This window comes from Salvelinus alpinus, chromosome 14 (assembly GCF_045679555.1).
Source record: "Salvelinus alpinus chromosome 14, SLU_Salpinus.1, whole genome shotgun sequence".
NCBI classification, from domain to species: domain Eukaryota; kingdom Metazoa; phylum Chordata; class Actinopteri; order Salmoniformes; family Salmonidae; genus Salvelinus; species Salvelinus alpinus.
The window spans coordinates 33327299-33351959 of NC_092099.1; the positions used below are offsets into that span (position 1 = coordinate 33327299).

Below are 24661 nucleotides of genomic sequence, written 5' to 3' on the forward strand. Positions count from 1 at the left end.
TACTGCAACACTGCCCTCCAGTGGTTTGATATGGTTACTGCGTGTGTGTGTGTGTGTGTGTGTGTGTGTGTGTGTGTGTGTGTGTGTGTGTGTGTGTGTGTGTGTGTGTGTGTGTGTGTGTGTGTGTGTGTGTGTGTGTGTGTGTGTGTGTGTGTGTGTGTGTGTGTGTGTCGTGTGCGTATTCCAGGTGAGTTCGGGGAGGTGTGTAGCGGTCGTCTGCGGACGCTGGGGAAGAGGGAAATCGCGGTGGCGATAAAGACGCTGAAAGGTGGCTACGTGGAGCGCCAGAGGCGGGACTTCCTCCGAGAGGCCAGCATCATGGGACAGTTCGACGACCCTAACATCATTAGGCTGGAGGGCGTGGTCACCAAAAGTAAGGAGGATCATGGGAATTGTAGTTGCTTGTGTTTTTAGGAGTTTACATGGACAGACAGACTGCAGAAAGTGTGTGTTTATGTGGGACAGCTGCCTCTAACACCGGGAATGAGTCATTACAACCAGCCATTCCACATAGCTGCATATGCCACACACACACAAGCACACGCTACAGCAGAATGTGTAGCAGCCATTCCACGCTAGTCTAGTCCACTGTTCTGTAGAGACACCTGTGTATGCCACACTGTCACTTTCTCCATCGTTCTATCCCTCTGATCTCTCTCTTCACTGTCAGACACTCTTCTCTCTCCCTCTCCCTTTCTCTCTCTCTCCCTCTCCCTCTCTCTCTCTCTCTCCTTCACTCTGTCTCCATATGTTGTTTCCCCTCCTCCACTCCAGAGTCTAATTAAAGGAGATGTATCAGGGTGTGACTATCTTACCTGAACAGAAACACCAGGTAACGCTCCACACTCAGTAGTACTTTATACTCTCAGTAGTTCCTCTGGATTGGCTTCTGCAGATACAGAGAGATGGAGAGAGGAAGAGAGAGAGGTAGATAGGAGATACGAAGAGTGGTAGAGAGAGGAAGACAGAGGTAGTAGAGAGGATAGAAAAAGAGCAGCTAGACAGGAGATGTAGAGAGAGAGAGAGGTCATGATCAGATGAGCTCCTGCATTTTTCAGAATGTTCTTAAAAAAAGATAGATTTAGAGTTAGATAAACTTTTTTTTGTCAGGAACATATACAGGATGCTACCCTCTACAACATAACTTTCACTCCAAATCAAAACTCAAAACCTACAACCTGATTTTGGACGGAATTACAGAATCACCTAGTAGGCTTACAACTACCAAAGATTATTATTCCAACGCTATACAGCAAATGCTCTAGAAAACAGCAGAAACCTGAAAACACCATCCAACCTGGAACTGAGTGAGTCATGTTTAGTCTGAAGCTATATTTTATTTCCAAAAGCCAAGAAGAAAAATACATTACATTACTTTATAAGGACTGAATGCTAAATTAAGGCTGCCACGCTTGATACAACTTCAATTAGAACAGACGTGTCAAGTGAGAGGTGTCAAAGCCCTTTAGCCCAACAATGGCAGGAGAGTCGCACAGTCTACTTCAACCAAATGGAGAGGCCTTAGAAGCTGCCTCTCGCTGTTCAGAGGTAATTAACATACAGTACCCTGTGTATGTAAAGAATGATAAGGCAAGAAAAGATCACAAAATGAACCTCCTTATGGAAAATCAAGAGACACTTTTTGTTGACTATTATAAAAATGGGAACATCAGCAACCACATCTTCCACACAAACCATCCCCTGGCATGGTACAGTGCTATATTAACCAGACCATCTCCTGGCATGGCACAGTGCTATATTAACCAGACCATCTCCTGGCATGGCACAGTGCTATATTAACCAGACCATCCCCTGGCATGGCACAGTGCTATATTAACCAGACCATCTCCTGGCATGGCACAGTGCTATATTAACCAGACCATCTCCTGGCATGGCACAGTGCTATATTAACCAGACCATCTCCTGGCATGGCACAGTGCTATATTAACCAGACCATCTCCTGGCATGGCACAGCGCTATATTAACCAGACCATCTCTCCCTTGAGAAAGATACCCTCACCCCGAGCGTGTCAAACCAGACCTCTTCATTATACAACCCCATAGACGAGCAACCCCCAGTGGAAAGTCAACCTCCCAGCACAGAGTACTACCCCCTCATTGAAATGAAGGATACATTTACCCAGCTGGAGGTAAGGCAGGTGGAGCTGGAACAGCAGGTGATTACACTCCAGTCAGCACAGACCCAGACAACAGTCCAGCACAACAACACCCCCTTAACCAGACCCGGAGAGCTGGAGGTACAGAGAGACATATCTGCACTCTGGACTGTGGTGAGACAACTTCAACAAAATAAAAAGCAAGAGCAGGAGAATAACAGAGCACTAGAGGAGAGGATCAGACTGCTGGAGGAGAGGATGAGGAGAATGGCGTGTGACAGAGAACAACCCACTAGAGAGGTGGCCACCCCCACAGAGAAGACAGCCCACCTCAGTTCCAGACAAAAGTCTCGACAGCACAGCAGAACAGTCCACACCAGACCCTGACCATAGCGTCGACATCACAGCAGAACAGACAAATGAAGAACCCCAAGCCCAGGGGCTCTCACCCCCTCTCACCCCCCCCCCCCTGTCAGCCACCCTGAAAGCCCTCCTGACAACCCCCCCACATCGACTGAGGACATACACAAGACACAGAATGTACTCCTTATGGACTCAAATGGGAAATATATACAAGAAAAAAAACTTTTTCCCAAACACAGTGTCTAAACTCTGGTGTCCAAACACCTAGCGCCCCCTAGACCTTCTGTCTGAGGACCAACTAGGTTCACCTAGCCACATAATAATACACACAGGCACAAACGACCTGAGAGCACAGCAGGAAAGGGTGGCCACAGCACTGAAGGGAGTGATTGAAAAAGCTACTTCTACTTACCCCAACGCACAAGTGGTTATCTCCACCCTGCTACCATGAAAAGACTTCCTCCCTGCTACCATACAGCGGGTAAACGCAAGTATTTTCTGTGACTGTGCCTCAAAACCAAATGTTTTCCTGGCCCACCACTCCACCCTGGACTTGAACAGCCTCTATGACCAGGTCCACCTATACAAGGCAGCAGTGTCCACCGTGTTCGGCCGGAATCTAAAGGACATTGCTCTCAAACACAGCCCCAACACTTCACACAGGAAGTGACAGATCAGATCAATAGACACCCCGCCCAGGCCCAACCCCCACTCTTACACTATCACAAGCCAATGGCATGTACCAGAAGCTCAGCAGGATCTGCTCACACTTACTGGGCTGAGGCCAAACCACACGACCAACAACATTGGATACTTTATGGAACACAAAGCCTTCACTATCCCATCCTGGAATATCCAAGGCCTGAGGTCATCTGCCTTTGGCCTAAAGAGCAGGAACCTGGACTTCATCAAAGAAATTGGAAATACAGACATTGTCATCCTACAAGAAGCATGGTAACCTAGAGGGCACTGGTTGCCCTCTAGGTTACAGAGAGCTGGTAGTCCCATCCACCAAACTACCAGGTGTGAAACAGGGAAGGGACTCAAGGGGAATGCTAATTTGGTATAGAGCAGACCTAACTCACTCCATTAAATTAATCAAAACAGGAACATTTGACATTTGTCTAGAAATTCAAAAGGAAATGATCTCAACAGAGAAAAATGTCCTCCTGTGTGCTACCTATATCCCCCCACTAGAATCCCCATACTTTAATGAAGAAAGCTTCTCCATCCTGGAGGGGGAAATCAATCATTTCCAGAACCAGGGACATGTACTAGTCTGTGGCGACCTAAATTCCAGAACAGGACAAGAACCTGACACCCTCAGCACACAGGGGGACAAACACCTACCTGGAGGTGACAGCATTCCCTCCCCCATATGCCATCTATGACTATGACAACATGACAACATAACCAGCAAAAACAGGTCACAACTCCTGCAGCTCTGTCACACGCTGGGTATGTACATAGTCAATAGTAGGCTTCGAGGGGGCTCCTATGGTAGTTACACCTATAGCTTGGCAGTAGTACTGTAGACTATTTTATCACTGACCTCAACCCAGAGTCTCTCAGAGCTTTCACAGTCAGTCCACTGACACCCCTATCAGATCACAGCAAAATCACAGTCTACTTGAACAGAACAATACTCAATCATGAGGCATCAAAGCCGAAGGAACTGCACAATATTAAGAAATGCTATAGACGGAAGGAATGTAGTTTGGAAACCTACCAAAAGCTATTAGTCTTTATTCTTTTGGAACTTCTGTGAGTGTAATGTTCACTGTTCATTTTTATTGTTTATTTCACTTTTGTATATTATCTACTTCACTTGCTTTGGCAATGTTAACATGTGTTTCCCATGCCAATAAAGCCCCTTGAATTGGATTGAGAGAGGAAGAGAGAGAGGAAGAGAGAGAGGTAGAGATAGAGAGAGGTTTACATGGAGAACTCAGGCCTAGTCCTCTCTGAAGCTCAGAGCTGATAGAGAGAGAAGTATAATCTGGTCAGCACCATGGACAGACAACCTCTGATCACTGCTCTCTGCTGCCAGCCCAGCCAGCTGCTCTATATCTTCAGCCCCCATTCACCACTGCTTCACTCTCTCTCTCTCTCTGCCTGGCTGGCTGACTTAGTGACTGCCTCACAGAGCCCCCATTCAGGTCCGGCCTGGCTAGCTGAAGAAATCACTGGCCTATAGATGAGCCAGATACGGAGGGTCCTGACCTGCCCCTACCTCTCTCACTATAGCCGAGCAGCAGGCCAGGGATGTCAGCGCCAACGTTATTTCACTTCACTGAAACTGATCCATGTCTTGAAGAATTCATTAAATAGCCATTAGTTAACTGAAACGCAGTCCTCCAAAAAGTGTGATACAATTGAAATAGTACATTTTACAGGAAACCAAGTAATCATGACAACGACCCCTGACTGAGGCCTGCTTCTAATTCAGCCGTGGCGGGGTCACACTTTTGAACCTCCCGTCCTGTTTCTTTTCGCATCTCAGATTGTATATTGTGATATTACAGCCTCACAGCGGGCCTGTCCTTACTGCCAGACTGTTGGGCCAATTACCCCAATTAACAGGATACTGTGAGGAGTAAACAGAATGTCACTTTAGCGAAGCTAAACGAGGGATCGACAGAACCAATCAGCTGTAGTCTGTGTGAATCAGGAGCTGTGAAATGTCTGATGAGTTTGAACAGTGGGGGTTCCTATAGTGTTCCCTTTCATTCATTACCATGGAGCCATGGCACTCACTCTGTGTCAATGGATGGACAACACAACAGACAAGAAACATAACACAAATCAATAGGCTCTGAAACAGTGAAAAACGTTGTTTGATTAAATGTGTAGTTTTATGGATCACTCTATGATTTGGCTGTATGATTTCTAATGAAAGACCTGTCTTTAATGCATATTAACAATGCCACTTAATATAATGTTTACATACCCTACATTACCCATCTCATATGTATATACTGTACTCTATATCATCTACTGCATCTTGCCATCTTTATGTAATACATGTACCACTAGCCACTTTAAACTATGCCACTTTATGTTTACATACCCTACAGTACTCATCTCATATGTATATACCGTACTCTATACCATCTACTGCATCTTGCCATGCCGTTCTGTACCACCACTCATTCATATATCTTTATGTACATATTCTTCATCCCTTTACACTTGTGTGTGTGTATAAGGTAGTAGTTGTGGAATTGTTAGGTTAGATTACTTGTTGGTTATTACTGCATTGTCGGAACTAGAAGCACAAGCATTTCGCTACACTCGCATTAACATCTGCTAACCATGTGTATGTGACTAATAAAATTTGATTTGATTTGATTTGATTATTATTATAATATATTAAGCTGTCCAGAGCTGTCTCTGTCTCTCTGTTGTGTGTAATCCTGTAATTAGTGCACTCAGCAGCACACTCACCCACTGGGGGATCACAGAGAGGAGATGGGTGCCCCATGAGAGGCAGGGGGAGACAGCCGATAAATACCCCTTTGTCCTCACCCCGGCCTCCTCCTCTCTGCTGTCCTGACTCCCTCTCCCTCCCGGGCCCCTCCTCTCTCTTCTCTCTCTGCCCTTACCGTGGCTCCTCATCTCCTACTCCCTTGACCTCCCGCCTGTCTACCTCTCCTCCCTGGTGTGACTAAAGAGTAATAACAGTGGCCAATAATTAGAACAGGCTGTTAATCAAACAGGATGTTAATTAATCCAGTGGTGGATTATGGTCCACTCTCCCCAGGCCAATAGACCCTCACCGTGAAACAGCATGCTAATGCTAAAGGCTAACGCTAATCCCTCCCCAGGCCCATGGACTCTGACAGGAAACAGCATGTTGATGCTAAATGCTAATGCTAATCCCTCCCCAGGCCCATGGACTCTAACAGGAAACAGCATGTTGATGCTAAAGGCTAGTGCTAATCCCTCCCCAGGCTCATAGACTCTGACTGGGAAACAGCGTGCAGATGCAAATGTGGGCAGCAGGTGGCCTAGATGCTAGAGAAAGTACCAACCCTTGAGCAAGGTTAAACCGCAATCTGCTCCAATGGTGCTGTACCATTGCTGACCCTGAGCCTCTCAATGTTTGAGTGTCTGGAGGGGTTGGGACAAATGTCCATTAAACACAGAAATCTAGAATAAAGTATCTATTCTAACCCCCGGTCTAATCTTCTATTAACCACCATACAGAGAGTAACTCCACTCTGAGTCCTTCAGCAAACAGGGATTAATGAAACACAGGGAAACCTGAGCTAGTGTTAATTTGTTCCTCTTGGTTACTCTCTGCAGCAAATATTGACACAATGATGATACACAGACAGTATGCAAGAGATGACTGCTGCTTGGTTAGTAGCATTACTGTAGAGGAAGGTTCTCCTGCTCAGACACTGGAGAGCTGGGTGTGGGCAGGCTCTTATTCCAGTCACATCTCTAACACGTCTGACTGACCTGGTGGTGCTGTGTGCTGTGATTTCAGGCAGACCTGTGATGATTGTGGTGGAGTACATGGAGAATGGATCTCTGGACTCTTTCCTGAGGGTGAGAAGCAAATACCATTTGTTTATTGATTTTCAATTATAAACGAACAGAAAGACATAACAAATGAAAATCTCGCTCTCTTGTGTCCCTCTCCATTAGAAGCACGACGGTCACTTCACAGTGATCCAGTTGGTGGGCATGCTGCGTGGCATCGCGTCGGGCGTGAGGTACCTGTCTGACATGGGTTACGTCCACAGAGACCTGGCCGCTCGTAATATCCTGGTGAACAGCAACCTGGTGTGTAAGGTGTCTGACTTCGGCCTGTCCAGAGTCCTGGAGGACGACCCCGAGGCTGCTTACACCACCACGGTAACTATGAGCTTCCCCTGACCTTATCTGTGGTTTCAATAGCTTTCACTCATCTTCTTTCCAATCGATCAACTGCTGTTATTTTGTTCTATTTCTGTTCTGTTTAGTCTGTCTGTTCAAAAAAATCACAGTTCTCTGAGTCTGCATGCCCTCCTAGTGACCTCTATTCTCAGGGTCACTCTGAGGGGAAGTGGTGTATTCTGGAAGAAAATGGGGAAGAGAGAACAGAAAGGATATTTTGCTTTTGGGGGCATCTGTAAACTATTTTCCGCTCGACAGAACTTTGGTTTGGTAGGGTGAGGGGACAGGGGGCGAGAGTAGGGGAAGAGAGTGGGGAGGAGGCAGGCAGGTTGGGTCACAGCCACAATATGGACTGAGGATTTGTGCAGACTGGTGATTTTACTCTTGCCCTCATCTGAAGAGATAGAAAGAGAGTAGAGGGAGAAAGGCCAGGAGGAAGGTTAGTGCTGCTGTTAAAGCAGCTCAGAGCGTTTCTTTGTTCTTTGACACAAAATCTCAAACTGTGAACATGTGTTTGTACACATTGAGAGACTTCAGAGAAGTGCATTCAAACTGAGACTGTTTAACATATGGTCTGTCAATTGCACATATTTCCTCAAGCATGCATTGTCACGAACCAGATGGAACCTGACGTGTGTGTGTGTGTGTGTGTGTGTGTGTGTGTGTGTGTGTGTGTGTGTGTGTGTGTGTGTGTGTGTGTGTGTGTGTGTGTGTGTGTGTGTGTGTGTGTGTGTGTGTGTGTGTGTGTGTGAGAGAACAGGGAGGTAAGATCCCTATCAGGTGGACAGCTCCAGAGGCCATCTCCTACAGGAAGTTCTCATCAGCCAGCGATGCCTGGAGCTACGGTATCGTCATGTGGGAAGTGATGTCCTACGGGGAGCGGCCTTACTGGGAGATGTCCAATCAGGATGTGAGTTGTGGATGATGTCTTCTCTATGGAGTTAACATGGGAGTCTTAATCCCAACATGGGATTGGTATCGTGAAACGCCGTTCTAACGAGTGTCCATACTGTATAATATCTAAAGCTTTGAGATTCCACTGGAGGGAGAGGGGGGGGGGGGGGGGGGGAGACTGGCCAACGGAGGGGTTTAAAAGTTGTGGAGTCAGACCCTGGCTGACTGACCTCACGGTCTCTGGTCAATCGTCAGAGGGATGGAGGGGATTCATCCCGTCTCCCTGTGGAGTGTGAAAGCTCTTTGGTAATCCCCCTCAGCTCCTCACAGCACACACCAGCACACACACAGCCCCTGGCCTCATGGGGATTGTGATGCTGGGGAATTGCTTAGAAGTGCTTTCCAAGACAATCGCCCCTGCCAATCCCTGACTGTTGCTGCCTCTGCCTCCTCACACCTCCGCCCCATCCTGCCACCCGTCAGGGCTCAGAGAGGACATCAAGGCTACAGGCCAAATGAACAGGCTGTTATATTCACACAGCCCCCCTAACACACCCTGGAGGCATGCTTACAGTAGCTCTGATGTACTGTAGTAATACTGGCATAGTACACACTCCCTGAAATGGCTGGATGACATGAGCGAGAAGTGTGTGCGTGCTGACTCTCTCCCTTCATCCACCCCAGGTGATCCTGTCCATAGAGGAGGGCTACCGTCTCCCTGCTCCAATGGGCTGCCCCGTGGTTCTACACCAGCTGATGCTACACTGCTGGCAGAAGGAGAGGAGCCAGAGGCCCAAGTTCACTGATGTGGTCTCCTTCCTGGACAAGCTGATCAGGAACCCCAGCAGCCTGCTGGCCCTGGTGGAAGATATACAGGGGTACATCACATTCATTTCATTTAACAGACGCTCTGATTTCACCCGCAAGTGAAACGTTTTTAGTTCTTATTATATTCTCTTTTGTTTGATCCATCTGTCAGTCTAGCAGAGTCCCCAGGAGAGGTGGTGGACTACCACATGTTCATCTCCATCGGGGATTGGTTGGGTTCCATCAAGATGAGCCAATACAAGAGTAGCTTTGTGGCAGCAGGATTCAGCACACTGGACTCTGTGGCACAGATGAGTATTGAGTGAGTGGAGGAACTGTTCCCTACTTCAAACATTACTCTAATGTTACTCTAACTTTAACTAAATGTTACAGTTGCACTGCCTGCCTTCCAATACCTTACGTTAACCCAACAATTTCCCCTATCCAATTGTGTGTGTGTGTGTGTGTGTGTGTGTGTGTGTGTGTGTGTGTGTGTGTGTGTGTGTGTGTGTGTGTGTGTGTGTGTGTGTGTGTGTGTGTGTGTGTGTGTGTGTGTGTGTGTGTGTGTGTGTGTGTGTGTGTGTGCGCGTGCGCGTGCGTGCGTGTCTTCCCTCTCCCCCTAGAGACGTGCGGAGGATCGGGGTGGTGTTGATTGGCCACCAGAGGAGGATCGTCAGCAGCATTCAGACCCTCCGACTGCAGCTATTACACGAGAATGGCTTCCATGTATGAGACCTTAAAACAGACAGACGGACAGAGAGCGAGAGAGACAGACAGACAGCCACAGCCTGTGCCTCAGACAGGCGTACAGACGGACCATCTCAGCCCGGAGGCCTCTCATACTCAGACTACCACACACTTGGACCTTGATGCAGAAACTCCACAAAGCCAGACTGTTTTTTACACCTGAACCTGCTTCAGCCAGAGACAGGACAATACAGACAGGGACAGGACTGGAGAGACACACTGTACTGGCTGTCCCTGGCTCCCCCTGGGGAATGTATGCCTTGTTGCAGCATAAGTACTTATTATACGGTAGAGCTGTAGATTTGGGAACGTGATCTACTACATGTTTTTGTGACCATGATGTAGCTGCTAACAGACAGGCATTCAAAAGGATTGTCCTTAATTAATATGATATTAATTATTTTGGAGTTTGATAAGTAAGCGTTATCATAAGGTATTCACGTTGCGTTTTTTAACCTCTCCAGAGTATCTGGGTAGGCTAATACTTGAAGAAGACGAAGAGTCCGCTTTGGAAGTGCGGAGGATTTCTGAATGTTTTAAGTGTATAGAACAATTTATCAATTATAATCCTAAAATAATATTTATATCTGTGCAGTCTTGTATGTGAGCGCCCTAGTAAATCTGGATACTATCTTTATTTATTTAGCATTTTATCTAAATGAGCAATATATGCAGTCGTCTCAGTAACTACGATAAGAGAAATAAATAAATTATAGTCTCTTATGGACCTATAGACATTGAGAGCAGATTGTCAGCAAACCTCAACAGACTCTGTTACACGCTAACATGCTAGCTCTACAGGCCAATTGTGCAATGCTAAAGACTTATGGCAGCTGTTGGAAAACAATGTATATAGTAGGAATGGAAACCAAGGCTGTTTGGCATACAGTGGTTGGTGTCATGATATGTGTTTGCTGTCAAGACTCACATGTATGCCATGCTAGAGACAGATAGAGGTATGTTCTGCTCGGTGACAGACGCACAGAGACAGCAGCACCAAGTCATATATATACACATCTCTTTATCTCTATATGGCCCTCAACAGCATTGTAATATCCCATAAACCTCTTCAGATCCACAGGTAGCAGAGGTGGACCACCCCACACTCTGCCTGAAACCTGAAGACTTGCATTAGCTCCCCGAAGCAAATGCTTAGGCTTTAACTCAGCAGGCTAACACAGTCTTGTGGAGCGCAGACGACCCGGGTTCAAACCCAGTCGGTCACACACACACCTACAGTATACAGTATTTTCAGGAGCAGGAGTGTACCTTAGGAGCCTGTACGGAGTAGAAGGAAGTTGCCCCTGGAAACTGAACGAAGGTCAGTTTACAATTTTACCCACTAATGGTTGAGGTAAGGATGGAGGTAGGCTAGGCTGATCCTAGATCTGTGTTTTGAGGCAACTTCTACCGGGCTGGAGCTCACCTGTCCAGCAGGTGTTCACAGACAGACCTCTCAGAGGGAGGATACACTTGGCTCCTCCTGGAAGGAGAACCCAGATCAGGCTGTTTAGCAGGTCTTACTGCTGAGCAAAGGGAGAATGCTCTTTTTACAAAGTACAAGCATACTTCTAATTCTAGTATTTTATTTTTCTATCATTTTCAAAGAGACGTGGTAGATCTTGCACACTGTAAGAGGCAGTTTAAAACTGATATTTATTTGCAAATAAAGGTGAACAGTACTGGTGGTTAGATGTCTTTTTATTACTGACTGTTTCATTCTATGGATGGCATGTTCTTATAGGAGGCATTGTTTATGGGTACTGTTCCATCAGATGATGCCTCCCCCAGTACTGTGCCATCAAACTATCCCTCCCCATGAGAAGGGTATCTGGTTGAACATGGCTATATTTACTGGAAGTCTTCATTGGTGTATTGGAGTGTAAACGCAAGTAAATGCAGTTTAACCAACTTTTTAATTTATCCTGACACTTTACTTTTTTTAATTTATCCTGACACTTTACTTGTTTTTATTTATCCTGACACTTTACTTTTTTAAATTTATCCTGACACTTTACTTGTTTTTATTCATCCTGACACTTTACTTGTTTTTATTCATCCTGACACTTTACTTGTTTTTATTCATCCTGACACTTTACTTGTTTTTATTCATCCTGACACTTTACTTGTTTTTATTCATCCTGACACTTTACTTGTTTTTATTTATCCTGACACTTTACTTGTTTTTATTCATCCTGACACTTTACTTGTTTTTATTTATCCTGACACTTTACTTGTTTTTATTTATCCTGACACTTTACTTGTTTTTATTTATCCTGACACTTTACTTGTTTTTATTTATCCTGACACTTTACTTGTTTTTATTTAGCCTGACATCTATTGAAAGTATAGAGAGCATAACTTTTTTCACCGTGACTGGCGATCAGTTTACACATATATTTTTTTGTTACCTCAACATCACTGGAAGTATTTTGTCCACCAGTGTCCCGAAAAGTTTGTAGAATATACTGTATTTCAGGTGGACTTTTTAATGCTAGCCAGCAGATGGGGCAGTTGGATCATGCATAATTAAAAAAAAAAAATTATTGAACCTTTATTTAACTAGGCAAGTCAGTTAAGAACACATTTTTATTTGCAATGACGGCCTACCCCGGACGACGCTGTGCACTGGGGCCATAGGGCAGTTGTGCACTGCCCTATGGGACTCCCAATCACGGCCGGATGTGATGCAGCCTGGAATCGAACCAGGTGTGGTTAGATGCAGTGTCTTAGACCACTGCGCCACTCAGTACCAATATTCGAGTTAGGGCGATGTTGTAGATATCCAACAATTTGTTTACTGCTTGTGCTTAATTGATCAACTACGGATAAAGCAAGAGAAAATCCAAGTTCTGCTATTGTCTTGACTCGTGATGTGTGTTAAATAATTAATAATCAACTCGTTTTCTGAATGTATAGGCTACCACTAAAAAAAGTCTATAAATGAAACACCAGTAGCCTGTACATATTCAGCATGACTGGAATATGTACAGGCTACTGTAGGCCTATGTAATAAACCTTTCCTCATGAAGTTGACATTATCTAATGTCTCAGAATCACCCCATACTGCGAGTCAGGTCAGCAGTAGGTTCAGAGCATTAATTCACTCTAATAGGCTTATTCACAGACTGGACTGCCAACCTGCTGTCTAGTTACTTAGTCCTCATATCCATGGCAACATTCTATTTTAGAACGTTAGACTAAATTGCAGCGAGAAATGGTAGAAACTTTTGATTATATATTGAGGGGGTAGGTGGCCTATACCAAATCCACATTTAAACCTTAGGATCGGATGTTGTAAGCAGGACAAATGGGCCTGTTAGATAAACTGTCGGGATGGCTGGGTCTGAAGAAGAAAGAAGTGAACGTGTTGTGTTTGGGACTGGACAACAGCGGGAAAACCACCATCATCAACCAACTCAAACCCAGTAATGTAAGTCCACTGACATGGCCTAACAATAATTGAGCATATAGGCCTACTGTAGTCCATTGACTGATGTATTTGATTTTGTTCTAAATTGAAATGTATTAATGTGGTGGCCTGCTGTAGGCATGCGCGTCTTTTGCGCGCTGGCCTGTCAATGGAAAGAGACGGAGTTGTGTATCTGAGTTGAGTGAGCTGAGCAATGGAGATGGTGGTTATACATACGCGCTGTGAGTGTTAACCATTGTGGTTATACACTACATGACCAAAAGTCATTGAACATCTCATTCCAAAATCATGGGCATTAATATGGAGTTGGTCCCCCCTTTGCTGCTACAACAGCCTCCACTCTTCTGGGAAGGCTTTCCACTAGATGTTGGAACATTGCTGCGGGGACTTCCTTCCTTTCACCCACAAGAGCATTACTGATGTTGGGCAATTAGGCCTGGCTCGCAGGCAGTGTTCCAATTCATCCCAAAGGTGTTCAATGGGGTTGAGGGTGTTCAATGGTGTTGAGGTCAGGGCTCTGTGCAGGCCAGTCAAGTTCTTCCACACTGATCTTGACAAATCAGTTCTGTATGAACCTCGCTTTGTGCACGGGGACATTGTCATGCTGAAACAGAAAATGGCCTTCTCCAAACTGTTGCCACAAAGTTGGACGCACAGAATCGTCTAGAATGCCATTTTTGTATGCTGTAGTGTTGATTTCCCTTCACTGAAACTAAGGGGCCTAGCACGAACCATGAAAAACAGCCCCAAACCATTATTCCTCCTCCACCAAATTTTACAGTTGGCACTATGCATTCGTGAAGGTAGTGTTCTCCTGGCATCCGCCAAATCCAGATTAGTCCGTCGGACTGCCAGATGGTGAAGCGTGATTCATCACTCCAGAGAACACGTTTCCACTGCTCCAGAGCCCAATGGCGGCAAGCGTTACACCATTCCAGCCGACGCTTGGAATTGCGCATGGGGATCTGAGGCTTGTGTGTGGTTGCTTCGCCATGGAAACCCATGAAGCTCCCATGAACAGTTCTTGTGCTGATGTTGCTTCCAGAGGTAGTTTGGAACTTAGTTTGGAACTTACAACATTTCCCAATGGGGACAATAAAGTCAAAGTCAGTAAAGTAGTGAGTGTTGCAACTGAGGGTAGAGGATTTTCACGCGCTTCAGCACTCTGCGGTCCCATTCTTTGAGCTTGTGTGGCCTACCACTTTGTGACTTAACCATTGTTGCTCCTAGATGTTTCCACTTCACAATAATAGCACATACAGTTGACCGGGGCAGCTCTAGCAGGGCAGAAATTTGACGAACTGACTTGTTGGAAAGATGGCATCCTATGACAGTGCCATGTTGAAAGTCACTGAGCTCTTTAGTAAGGCCTTTCAATTTTATACACCTGTCAGCAATGGGGGTGGCTGAAGTAGCCAAATCCACTAATTTGAAGGGGTGTCCACATACTTTTGTATATATAGTGTATATTAGAGCTGTGAATTTTATGCATTGTGGTTATAAGCAGTGATGTAGTGGTAAACAAAAAACATAGGTGGGTAAACTGATCGCCAGTCGCGGTGAAAAAAGTAACGTTCCCTATACTTTCCATGAATTCTTTCCCAAAAGGTGGGTGTACTGTCATGCAAAAAATAAAGGTGAGTAAATTGTGTTTACTTGCGTTTACCCTCCACTACACCACTGATTATAAGAGCTGTAAGTGCTATCGCATTGTGGTTATACATACGAGCTGTAAGTGCTATCGCATTGTGGTTATACATACGAGCTGTAAGTGTTATCGCATTGTGGTTATACATACGAGCTGTAAGTGTTATCGCATTGTGGTTATACATACGAGCTGTAAGTGCTATCGCATTGTGGTTATACATACGAGCTGTGAGTGTTATCGCATTGTGGTTATACATACGAGCTGTGAGTGCTATCGCATTGTGGTTATACATACGAGCTGTAAGTGTTATCGCATTGTGGTTATACATACGAGCTGTGAGTGTTATCGCATTGTGGTTATACATACGAGCTGTGAGTGCTATCGCATTGTGGTTATACATACGAGCTGTAAGTGTTATCACATTGTGGTTATACATACGAGCTGTAAGTGCTATCGCATTGTGGTTATACATACGAGCTGTAAGTGCTATCGCATTGTGGTTATACATACGAGCTGTGAGTGTTATCGCATTGTGGTTATACATACGAGCTGTAAGTGCTATCGCATTGTGGTTATACATACGAGCTGTAAGTGCTATCGCATTGTGGTTATACATACGAGCTGTAAGTGTTATCGCATTGTGGTTATACATACGAGCTGTAAGTGTTATCGCATTGTGGTTATACATACGAGCTGTGAGTGTTATCGCATTGTGGTTATACATACGAGCTGTGAGTGTTATCGCATTGTGGTTATACATACGAGCTGTGAGTGCTATCGCATTGTGGTTATACATACGAGCTGTGAGTGTTATCGCATTGTGGTTATACATACGAGCTGTGAGTGTTATCGCATTGTGGTTATACATACGGGCTGTGAGTGTTATCGCATTGTGGTTATACATACGAGCTGTGTGTGTTATCGCATTGTGGTTATACATACGAGCTGTGAGTGTTATCGCATTGTGGTTATACATACGAGCTGTGAGTGTTATCGCATTGTGGTTATACATACCAGCTGTAAGTGCTATCGCATTGTGGTTATACATACGAGCTGTGAGTGCTATCGCATTGTGGTTATACATACGAGCTGTGAGTGTTATCGCATTATGGTTATACATACGAGCTGTGAGTGTTATCGCATTGTGGTTATACATACGAGCTGTGAGTGCTATCGCATTGTGGTTATACATACGAGCTGTAAGTGTTATCGCATTGTGGTTATACATACGAGCTGTGAGTGCTATCGCATTGTGGTTATACATACGAGCTGTGAGTGCTATCGCATTGTGGTTATACATACGAGCTGTGAGTGTTATCGCATTGTGGTTATACATACGAGCTGTGAGTGCTATCGCATTGTGGTTATACATACGAGCTGTGTGTTATTGCATTGTGGTTATACATACGAGCTGTGAGTGTTATCGCATTGTGGTTATACACACGAGCTGTAAGTGTTATCGCATTGTGGTTATACATACGAGCTGTGAGTGTTATCGCATTGTGGTTATACATACGAGCTGTAAGTGTTATCGCATTGTGGTTATACATACGAGCTGTAAGTGTTATCGCATTGTGGTTATACATACGAGCTGTGAGTGCTATCGCATTGTGGTTATACATACGAGCTGTGTGTTATTGCATTGTGGTTATACATACGAGCTGTGAGTGTTATCGCATTGTGGTTATACATACGAGCTGTACGTGTTATCGCATTGTGGTTATACATACGAGCTGTGAGTGTTATCGCATTGTGGTTATACATACGAGCTGTGAGTGTTATCGCATTGTGGTTATACATACGAGCTGTACGTGTTATCGCATTGTGGTTATACATACGAGCTGTGAGTGTTATCGCACTGTGGTTATACATACGAGCTGTGAGTGTTATCGCATTGTGGTTATACATACAAGCTGTGAGTGTTATCGCACTGTGGTTATACATACGAGCTGTGTGTTATTGCATTCGTTACGCTGCAATTATCCACTGCTTGCTTGTTTTCAGATAAGCTTATATGTCCCACTCTCAGACGACTGGAGACATGCTAGTCAGGTGAAGGTCAGTACAGCCTATTTCACCCAATTTTGCCATTTATTTTTGATACACTTCAGTTATTGTTTGTCTGTCTGTGTTTTGTTTGTGTGTGGTATTACAGATCCAGACACAAGACATTGTCCCAACTATTGGCTTCAATATAGAACAATTCAAGAGTTCAAGGTAGTAATTAACTTGTAATGTAAACTATGATTAACTTAGTGAACCAGGTAAAAGTAATAATAATTATATTACTATAGTGCGTTTGTTGATGCGTAACATGTATTTTGTCTCTATAAAGTTTGTCTTTCACAGTGTTTGACATGTCTGGTCAGAGCAGATATAGAAACCTATGGGAACATTACTACAAGTAAGACTTTACACCTGCACTGTTTATCTATATAGAACTGCATGATATGACAGGACGTTTTAATCCAGAGGTGCCTTACCTCTAAACTTAGAGTAACCAGTATTGCCTGTAGAGCAGTTTTAGTGGTTACCTAACCCTGAATCTATCTCCAAGAGTTACCACCCCCCGGCCATTCGCTCTGAATCTAGTTGCTTAACCCTGATGTAGAGAAACACATTCAGTGTTTTTTACCATGTTGCTCCTCCTATCCCTTTTTGATGACATTGTTTTCTGTTGTGGTGTCCACAGAGAGTCACGCAATCATATTTGTCATCGATAGTGGAGACAAGTTACGAATGGTCGTTGGCAAAGAGGAGCTTGATACTCTTCTCAATCACCAAGGTAAGAGAATGAGAGTAAGAAAGAGAGAGAGACAGGAAGAGCGAGAGGGAGAGAAGAGGAGAAAGACAGACAAACTTTCCTCACCTGTTCTTTGGTGTTCCTTCTGCCTCCAGACATCTGCAGTAGGAGGATCCCTGTGCTGCTCTTTGCTAATAAGAGTGATCTGAGAGAAGCCATGTCTTCAGTCAAAGTCTCTCAGCTGCTCTGTCTGGAGAACATCAAGGACAAGCCCTGGCACATCTGGTAGGACACAACTCTATCACACACACAAGCAGGTACAGACACACACAGTTGTGTTGGGATAGGTTACTAAAATCTGTACCTCTGTTTCAGTGCCAGTAATGCTGTAAAAGGAGAGGGCCTACAGGAGGGGGTGGACTGGCTACAAGGTACATAACTGTGTGTGCATGTACGTGTACTTTTTTCTGATGGAATTTTGTCACCAATATTGAATCATTCTGTTTTGTTCTACCTTACTCATAGAGCAAATTGCACCGTAAGTATCATGTGAGCTCACATTAGTTTATGTCACTGTGGTGGACTTAGAGGATGATGTTGTTGATGGGTTTGGAGCAGGGGAGACTATTCAGTTTGTAACAGGTATAATGTTGACGTGTGTCTCATGATGATTCATCTCCCCTACTCTTAACCCTCTAGTGCTGTACTTTTCTAATGTAGTTGTGGAACTTCAGGTCTCATTGTTGAGGCTGTTTGTTGTTGTAACTATCATCTCATGAATTGTCCATATATTTATAAACATATATTGTCCATATGTTTAGAAACAGATCATATCAGAATAATGAATGAAATGAAAGAATGAAAGGCTTACGATGAAGGATTGTGATGGAGAGAGGAGGGACCTCCACAACTACAGCATGGCTCCTCCAGCCGGCCGTGTCATTGCTTATCTTCTGTACTTATTTACATACAGTATGTGGTGCAAGGGAATCATTTGTTTTACTCTGTCATGATGCCTACTGTATGGTACTGTTGTAAAGTGTTGATGTGAAGTGTTGTTGAACCGCTTGCTGCAGTGAAGCGAGACCACCCTCTGAGATGGACGGCAGGTAGTCTAGGGGTTTTAAGAGCGTTGGACCAGTAACTGAAATGTCAATGGTTCGAATCCCCAAGCCAACGAGGTGAAAAATCTGTCGATGTCCCCTTGAGCAAGGTACTTAACCCTAATTGCTCCTGTAAGTCGCTCTGGATAAGAGCCTCTGCTGAATGACTAAAATGTAAATGTATTCAGACTGTTATTCAGTGTTACAGCACGTGATGTGTAAGTGTTTTGTCTGATTGTGGAAAGATATGATTCATGTATTCTGTTGTTAAACATTTTACCCTCCATATTTCTGAACTGTACTTGATGCTCGTTTTGTATGCCATTAAATGTGCTGTGATGTTTTCAGACATAGTACACCAGTCAGTGATACAATATATTTCTATATATATTGGGATGTTTGAAAACAATTAAAGGCGTAGCATTTGCTTGATTTGTTTAGTCTCTTTCTTCTCCTCCAAGAGGATGACAATTTGTCTTTCTATTTGCAGGATCTGTAGATATATTGATCTCGCATAGTAAGTGGGGATAATAGTGAATCAACACTTCAGACTGCAAAGGCTGTTTTAATCATTTATGCAAAAACAGATGAGTTTAGGTCCCATCAACACAGAAGTATCAAGTGCAACTAGGAAAGTACATTTCCTGAAGGGGGATACCTAGTGTCGGATACATTTGTACTCGGTCTTGACTCGGTCTTGGACAGTGAGGACTCATAATTTATACCCAAGACCAGCCGAGACCAGCGGAGTAAAAAAAAATCATAATTATCAGTTTCCATTCAGTAAGCGCATAAAACCGTTCCGCCAGGCCAAATATATACACTCCTTTCTTGAAATATTAATACCTGCAGTCTTTATTTCTATTATAGACATGTTTGCGCAGTGACGAACCTATTGGACCTAAGCCTTCAGTGTGTGACAGGTTCGTGATGCTGAAAGGACAGCAACGGTAATAGCTGCGCACTCATGTAGGAGAGTGTACTTTTTGTAAAACACAAAGGGTTCGTGGTGTAGTGGAGGCTATGCGCAGGTATAAACCGTATACCCACTTTTTTGGAGGGGCATTGCATATACTCACTTAATCCCCACTGACGCGTATAAAAGTAGTGTAGTGGAGGTATACGACTTATCAATTATGTAGTACAATAGAGAAAAAAATGCGCAAAGTAGCCTACAAAATCGCAAAGCACGTGCAATATATTCACATGAGCGCCTCCACACAGCCTAGTTTCAGCAGAATATCATCTGTACACCGCAAGAATGTGCAGCTCTCAACCGGTTTTGGCATGGAGCAGCTCACAGAAGAATGACATTGGTAGCCGGTAGGGTGGGTAGGAAAGACGTAATCTACCAGTAAATGCTAACTATGGCAACAATGGGTATGCAAACCAGGTATTGAACAGGTTTGGTCCGAGGTCTTGGTTAGTAGGCTATTTGTGATTCGCAATTCAGTCTTCATGACCTGTTTGCATCAGGGATGTAGATATGAGTGGACACAGGCCTATCCAACGGGGAACCAGGCCCACCCAATCAAATTGAGCAAAAACATAGGATTTTTCACACAGAATGCCTTTCCTTTGCTGGGTGGGCCATTTTGGAACTTGTTGACAAAATTATAGTATACCCACTTCTCCAGGTACCACTACACCGCTGCATAGGGCCGATGGAAAGACAGCAGTCACACACAGCCTGATGTTAAAGGATAAGCAGTCCATTCACTCGGCCATAATGAGCCACTAGGTCCCAATCATAAGAATACAAAAACACAACCATTAGGCTAAGCATTTCCTAATCGAAATGTACAACTACTACTTCCCATTGCAAAAAAACATTTCACATTTAGCACACAAAGTAACCGGTGACCTAAACTTTAAATGCAACGATGTTTCACACACCAGTTATTTTCAAAGAGATGGCTAACAACAGCAAGCGCGCTGCAATAGAAAACACAGTTCCACTCACCAGATGATGATCATTTAAAACGTAACTTCTTATTGAAAGTTATTCTTGTAAAGGGAGACGCTAACAAATTAGCAACAACATCCTCTTTGATAACACCTGCTGCAGCAATTAAATCAGAACATCATTGAAAAGAATAATGTAATTCAAATTATTATTCTTATAATTATTTTATTCATCCTTAGCCCCTCTCAGAAAGCGTAGAAGGCCCTTATTGTTCCCCAGGTCAAGAGAAGTGAATAGGACAATAATATAAATTATAATTTATATTATAATTTGACCTGGCCTCCCCAATCACCCGACCTCAATCCAATTGAGATGGTTTGGGATGAGTTGGACCTCAGAATGAAGGAAAAGCAGCCAACAAGTGCTCAGCGTATGTGGGAACTCCTTCAAGACTGTTGGAAAAGTATTCCAGGTGAAGCTGGTTGAGAGAATGCCAAGAGTGTGAAAAGCTGTCATCAAGGCAAAGGGTGGCTACTTTGAAGAATCTAAAATCTAAAATATTTTGATTTGTTTAACACTTTTTTAGTTACTACATGATTACATATGTGTTATTTCATAGTTTTGATGTCTTCACTGTTATTCTACAATGTAGAAAATAGTGAAAATAAAGAAAAACCCTTGAAATAGTTGGTGTGTCCAAACTTTTGACTGGTACTGTATATTTCACTGCTGCTGACTATCAGGCAGGGAGCAGGTTGTGAGTGAGTGAGTGAGTGAGTGAGTGAGTGAGTGAGTGAGTGAGTGAGTGAGTGAGTGAGTGAGTGAGTGAGTGAGAGAATGATGGAAAGGGGGAGAGCCGCAGGGGTGTGTGTGCGTTGAGAGAGTGCTGCAACAGAGGCAGCTGAGTCAAGAAGACAGAGCAGCACTCGAACACGTTGTGACAACTTTTTACCATTTGTAGATAGGCTATTTAGAATGGTCATTCTAGAGACATCTTTTTTCCATAAAACATTTTAACGTGCTAGAACTGATATAACAGCGGCAGAGCCCATTCTGTTTAGAGCCACACTGTAATAGGAGTCTTCGTCCTCCTCATCTGAGGAGTAGGAAATGTCGGACCAAGATGCAGCGTGGTGAGTATCATATGTATTTCGAATACTTTTAAGAAAGAACAAAACAATAAACAAACGAAATAAACGAAGACGCTACAGTCCCGAAATAGTGAACACACGAACATGAACAACATAACAGGAACAATCACCCACAACCCACAATGACAAAACAGGCTACCTAAATATGGCTCCCAATCAGAGACAATGACAAACACCTGCCTCTGATTGAGAACCATATCAGGCCAAACGAAAACCCCACATAGAAACACAACACATAGAACCCACCCAACTCACGCCCTGACCAACTAAAAACAAAGAAAATATAAAAGAACTAGGGTCAGAACGTGACACACACCTATTTAGCTATTTAAAAAATCCTGTTTTGCACGTTATTTTGGCATTAATACGTGTCACATATCAGTTTGCAAACGATGTAAAAAAAATAATTTAGCTGCATACAAACATGGTCCTTTTTTGTTTTCTTGAGTAAGGTAGCTCCAAAATGCAGGTGTTTCAGCCTTGCTCTGCTTTCTGTGGTGGAGGGGCAGCCAGGTGAAAATACAGAGCGTAGGGGTTGGTAATGTTCTCTAGTTGCGTCCTGATTGGCTCAGTTCTCTGTCACTCATGGGGACACTACGTCACTGCATAATCTACAGGGAGAGCTCGAAAATTCAAGCCCCTTGGGTGCTGCCATAGATTTACATTAGAAGTGCCCATCTAAGAAGGCTCAAGGTCATTGGCCACATATAAAATGACGTCAAATCATGTTATATGTACCGTAGTTTTAATTGGACTGATCACGTCAACATCATACTTTCAAAATCTTAGCCAGCAGTCAACATCATAAATCAAGTCGACAATCTACTACCAAATCCTTTTCAATCCTTGTCAAATGAAGATCAATTATGAAGAGAAATTATAGATAGAATGTAGAGGTACTCATCAGCCATTGTACATAAACATTAATCCAATAAAATGTTATTGGTCACATACACATGGTTAGCAGATGTTAATGCGAGTGTAGCGAAATGCTTGTGCTTTTAGTTCCGACAGTGCAGTAATATCTAACAAGTAATCTAACAATTTCACAACAAATACCTAATACACACAAATCTAAAGGGATGGAATAAGAATATGTACATGGAAATATATGGATGAGCGATGACCGAGCGGTATAGGAAAGATGCAATTTATGGTATACAATAAAGTATATACATATGAGTCTGTAAGATATGTAAACATTATTAAAGTGGCATTATTAAAGTGACTAGTGATCCATATATTAAAGTGGCCAATGATTTTGAGTCAGTATGTTGGCAGCAGCCCCTCAATGTTAGTGATGGCTGTTTAACAGTCTGATGGCCTTGAGATAGAAGCTGTTTTTCAGTCTCTCAGGCCCAGCTTTGATGAATCTCTACTGACCTTGCCTTCAGGATGGTAGCGGTGTGAACAGGCAGTGGCTCAGGTGGTTGTTGTCCTTGATTATCGTTTTGGCCTTCCTGTGACATCGGGTGCTGTAGGTGTCCTGGAGGGCAGGTAGTTTGCCCCCAGTGATGCATTGTACAGACTGCACCACCCTCTGGAGAGCCTTGCGGTTGTGGGCGGTGCAGTTGCCGTACCAGGCGGTGATGCAGCCTGACAGGATGCTCTCAATTGTGCATCTGTAAAAGTTTGTGAGGGTTTCAGGTGACAAGCCAAATTTCTTCAGCCTCCTGAGGTTGAAGAGGCGCTGCTGCAGTTTGTCCGTGATGTGTACGCCGAGGAACTTAAAACTTTCCACCTTCTCCATTGCTCTCTCTTCGATGTGGGTAGGGGGGTGCTCCCTCTGCTGTTTCCTGAAGACCATGATCATCTCCTTTTGTTTTGTTGACGTTGAGTGAGAGGTTGTTTTCCTGACACCACACTCCGAGTGCCCTCACTTCCTCCCTGTAGGCTGTCTTGTCGTTACTCTTGTACTCTTGCGTCATCTGCAAATTTGATGATTGAGTTGGAGGCGTGCATGGCCACGCAGTCATGGGTGAACAGGGAGTACAGGAGGCGGCTGAGAATGCACTCTTGTGGGGCCACAGTGTTGAGGATCAGCGAAGTGGAGGTGTCCTTCACCACCTGGGGCGGCCCGTCAGGAAGTCCAGGACCCAGTTGCACAGGGCGGGGTTCAGACCCAGGGCCTCGAGCTTAATAATGAGCTTGGAGGGTACTATGATGTTGAATGCTGAGCTGTAGTCAATGAACAGCATTCTTACATAGGTATTCCTGTTCTCCAGATGGGATAGGGCAGTGTGCAGTGCGATGGCGATGGTGATTGCAATGTCTGTGGATCTATTGGTGCGGTAAGCAAATTGAAGTGGTTCTAGGGTGGCAGGTAAGGTTGAGGTGATATGATCCTTGCCTTGTCTCTCAAAGCACTTCATGATGACAGAAGTGAGTGCTACGGGGTGATAGTAATTTAGTTATTTTGCCTTCTTTGCCTTCTTGGGTACAGGGACAATGGTGGCCATCTTGAAGCATGTGGGGACAGCAGACTGGGATAGGGAGCAATTGAATATGTCCGTAAACACACCAGCCAGCTCGTCTGCGCATGCTCTGAGGACGTGGCTAGGGATGCCTTCTGGGCCAGCAGCCTTGCGAGGGTTAACACATTTAAATGTTTTACTCACGTCGGCCACAGAGAAGGAGGAGGGAGGGGGGCTGCGACGGTGCCACTTTATTATCCTCAAAGTGGGGTAAGAAGGTGTTTAGTTTGTCTGGGAGCAAGACGTCGGTGCCCGTGACGTGGCTGGTTTTCTTTTTGTAGTCCGTGATTTCCTGTAGACCCTGCCACGTACGTCTTGTGTCTGAGCGCTTTACCGACATTTTGCTTGTTTGATTGCCTTGCGGAGGGAATAACTACACTGTTTATTT

At 44.2% G+C, this 24661-nt stretch overlaps 1 protein-coding gene across 2 annotated transcripts in view; it reads left to right on the forward strand.

The window, feature by feature from the left end:
* Positions 1–11503, forward strand: part of LOC139538808 (ephrin type-A receptor 6-like) — a 241830-nt gene extending 230327 nt beyond the window's left edge. Inside the window, exons 12-18 of one of the 2 annotated variants that reach the window (XR_011667814.1) lie at positions 188–373; positions 6976–7037; positions 7137–7346; positions 8128–8277; positions 8946–9139; positions 9246–9390; positions 9692–11503. Coding sequence is in view for 1 of the 2 variants with exons in the window: in XM_071341262.1 (XP_071197363.1) it covers positions 188–373; positions 6976–7037; positions 7137–7346; positions 8128–8277; positions 8946–9139; positions 9241–9390; positions 9692–9800 (1061 nt within the window). In the remaining variant the exon portion in view is untranslated. Of the gene's footprint in view, positions 1–187; positions 374–6975; positions 7038–7136; positions 7347–8127; positions 8278–8945; positions 9140–9240; positions 9391–9691 lie in introns of both variants that reach the window. The other variant, XM_071341262.1, reaches the window with a different exon arrangement.
* Positions 11504–24661: the final 13158 nt, after the last annotated feature.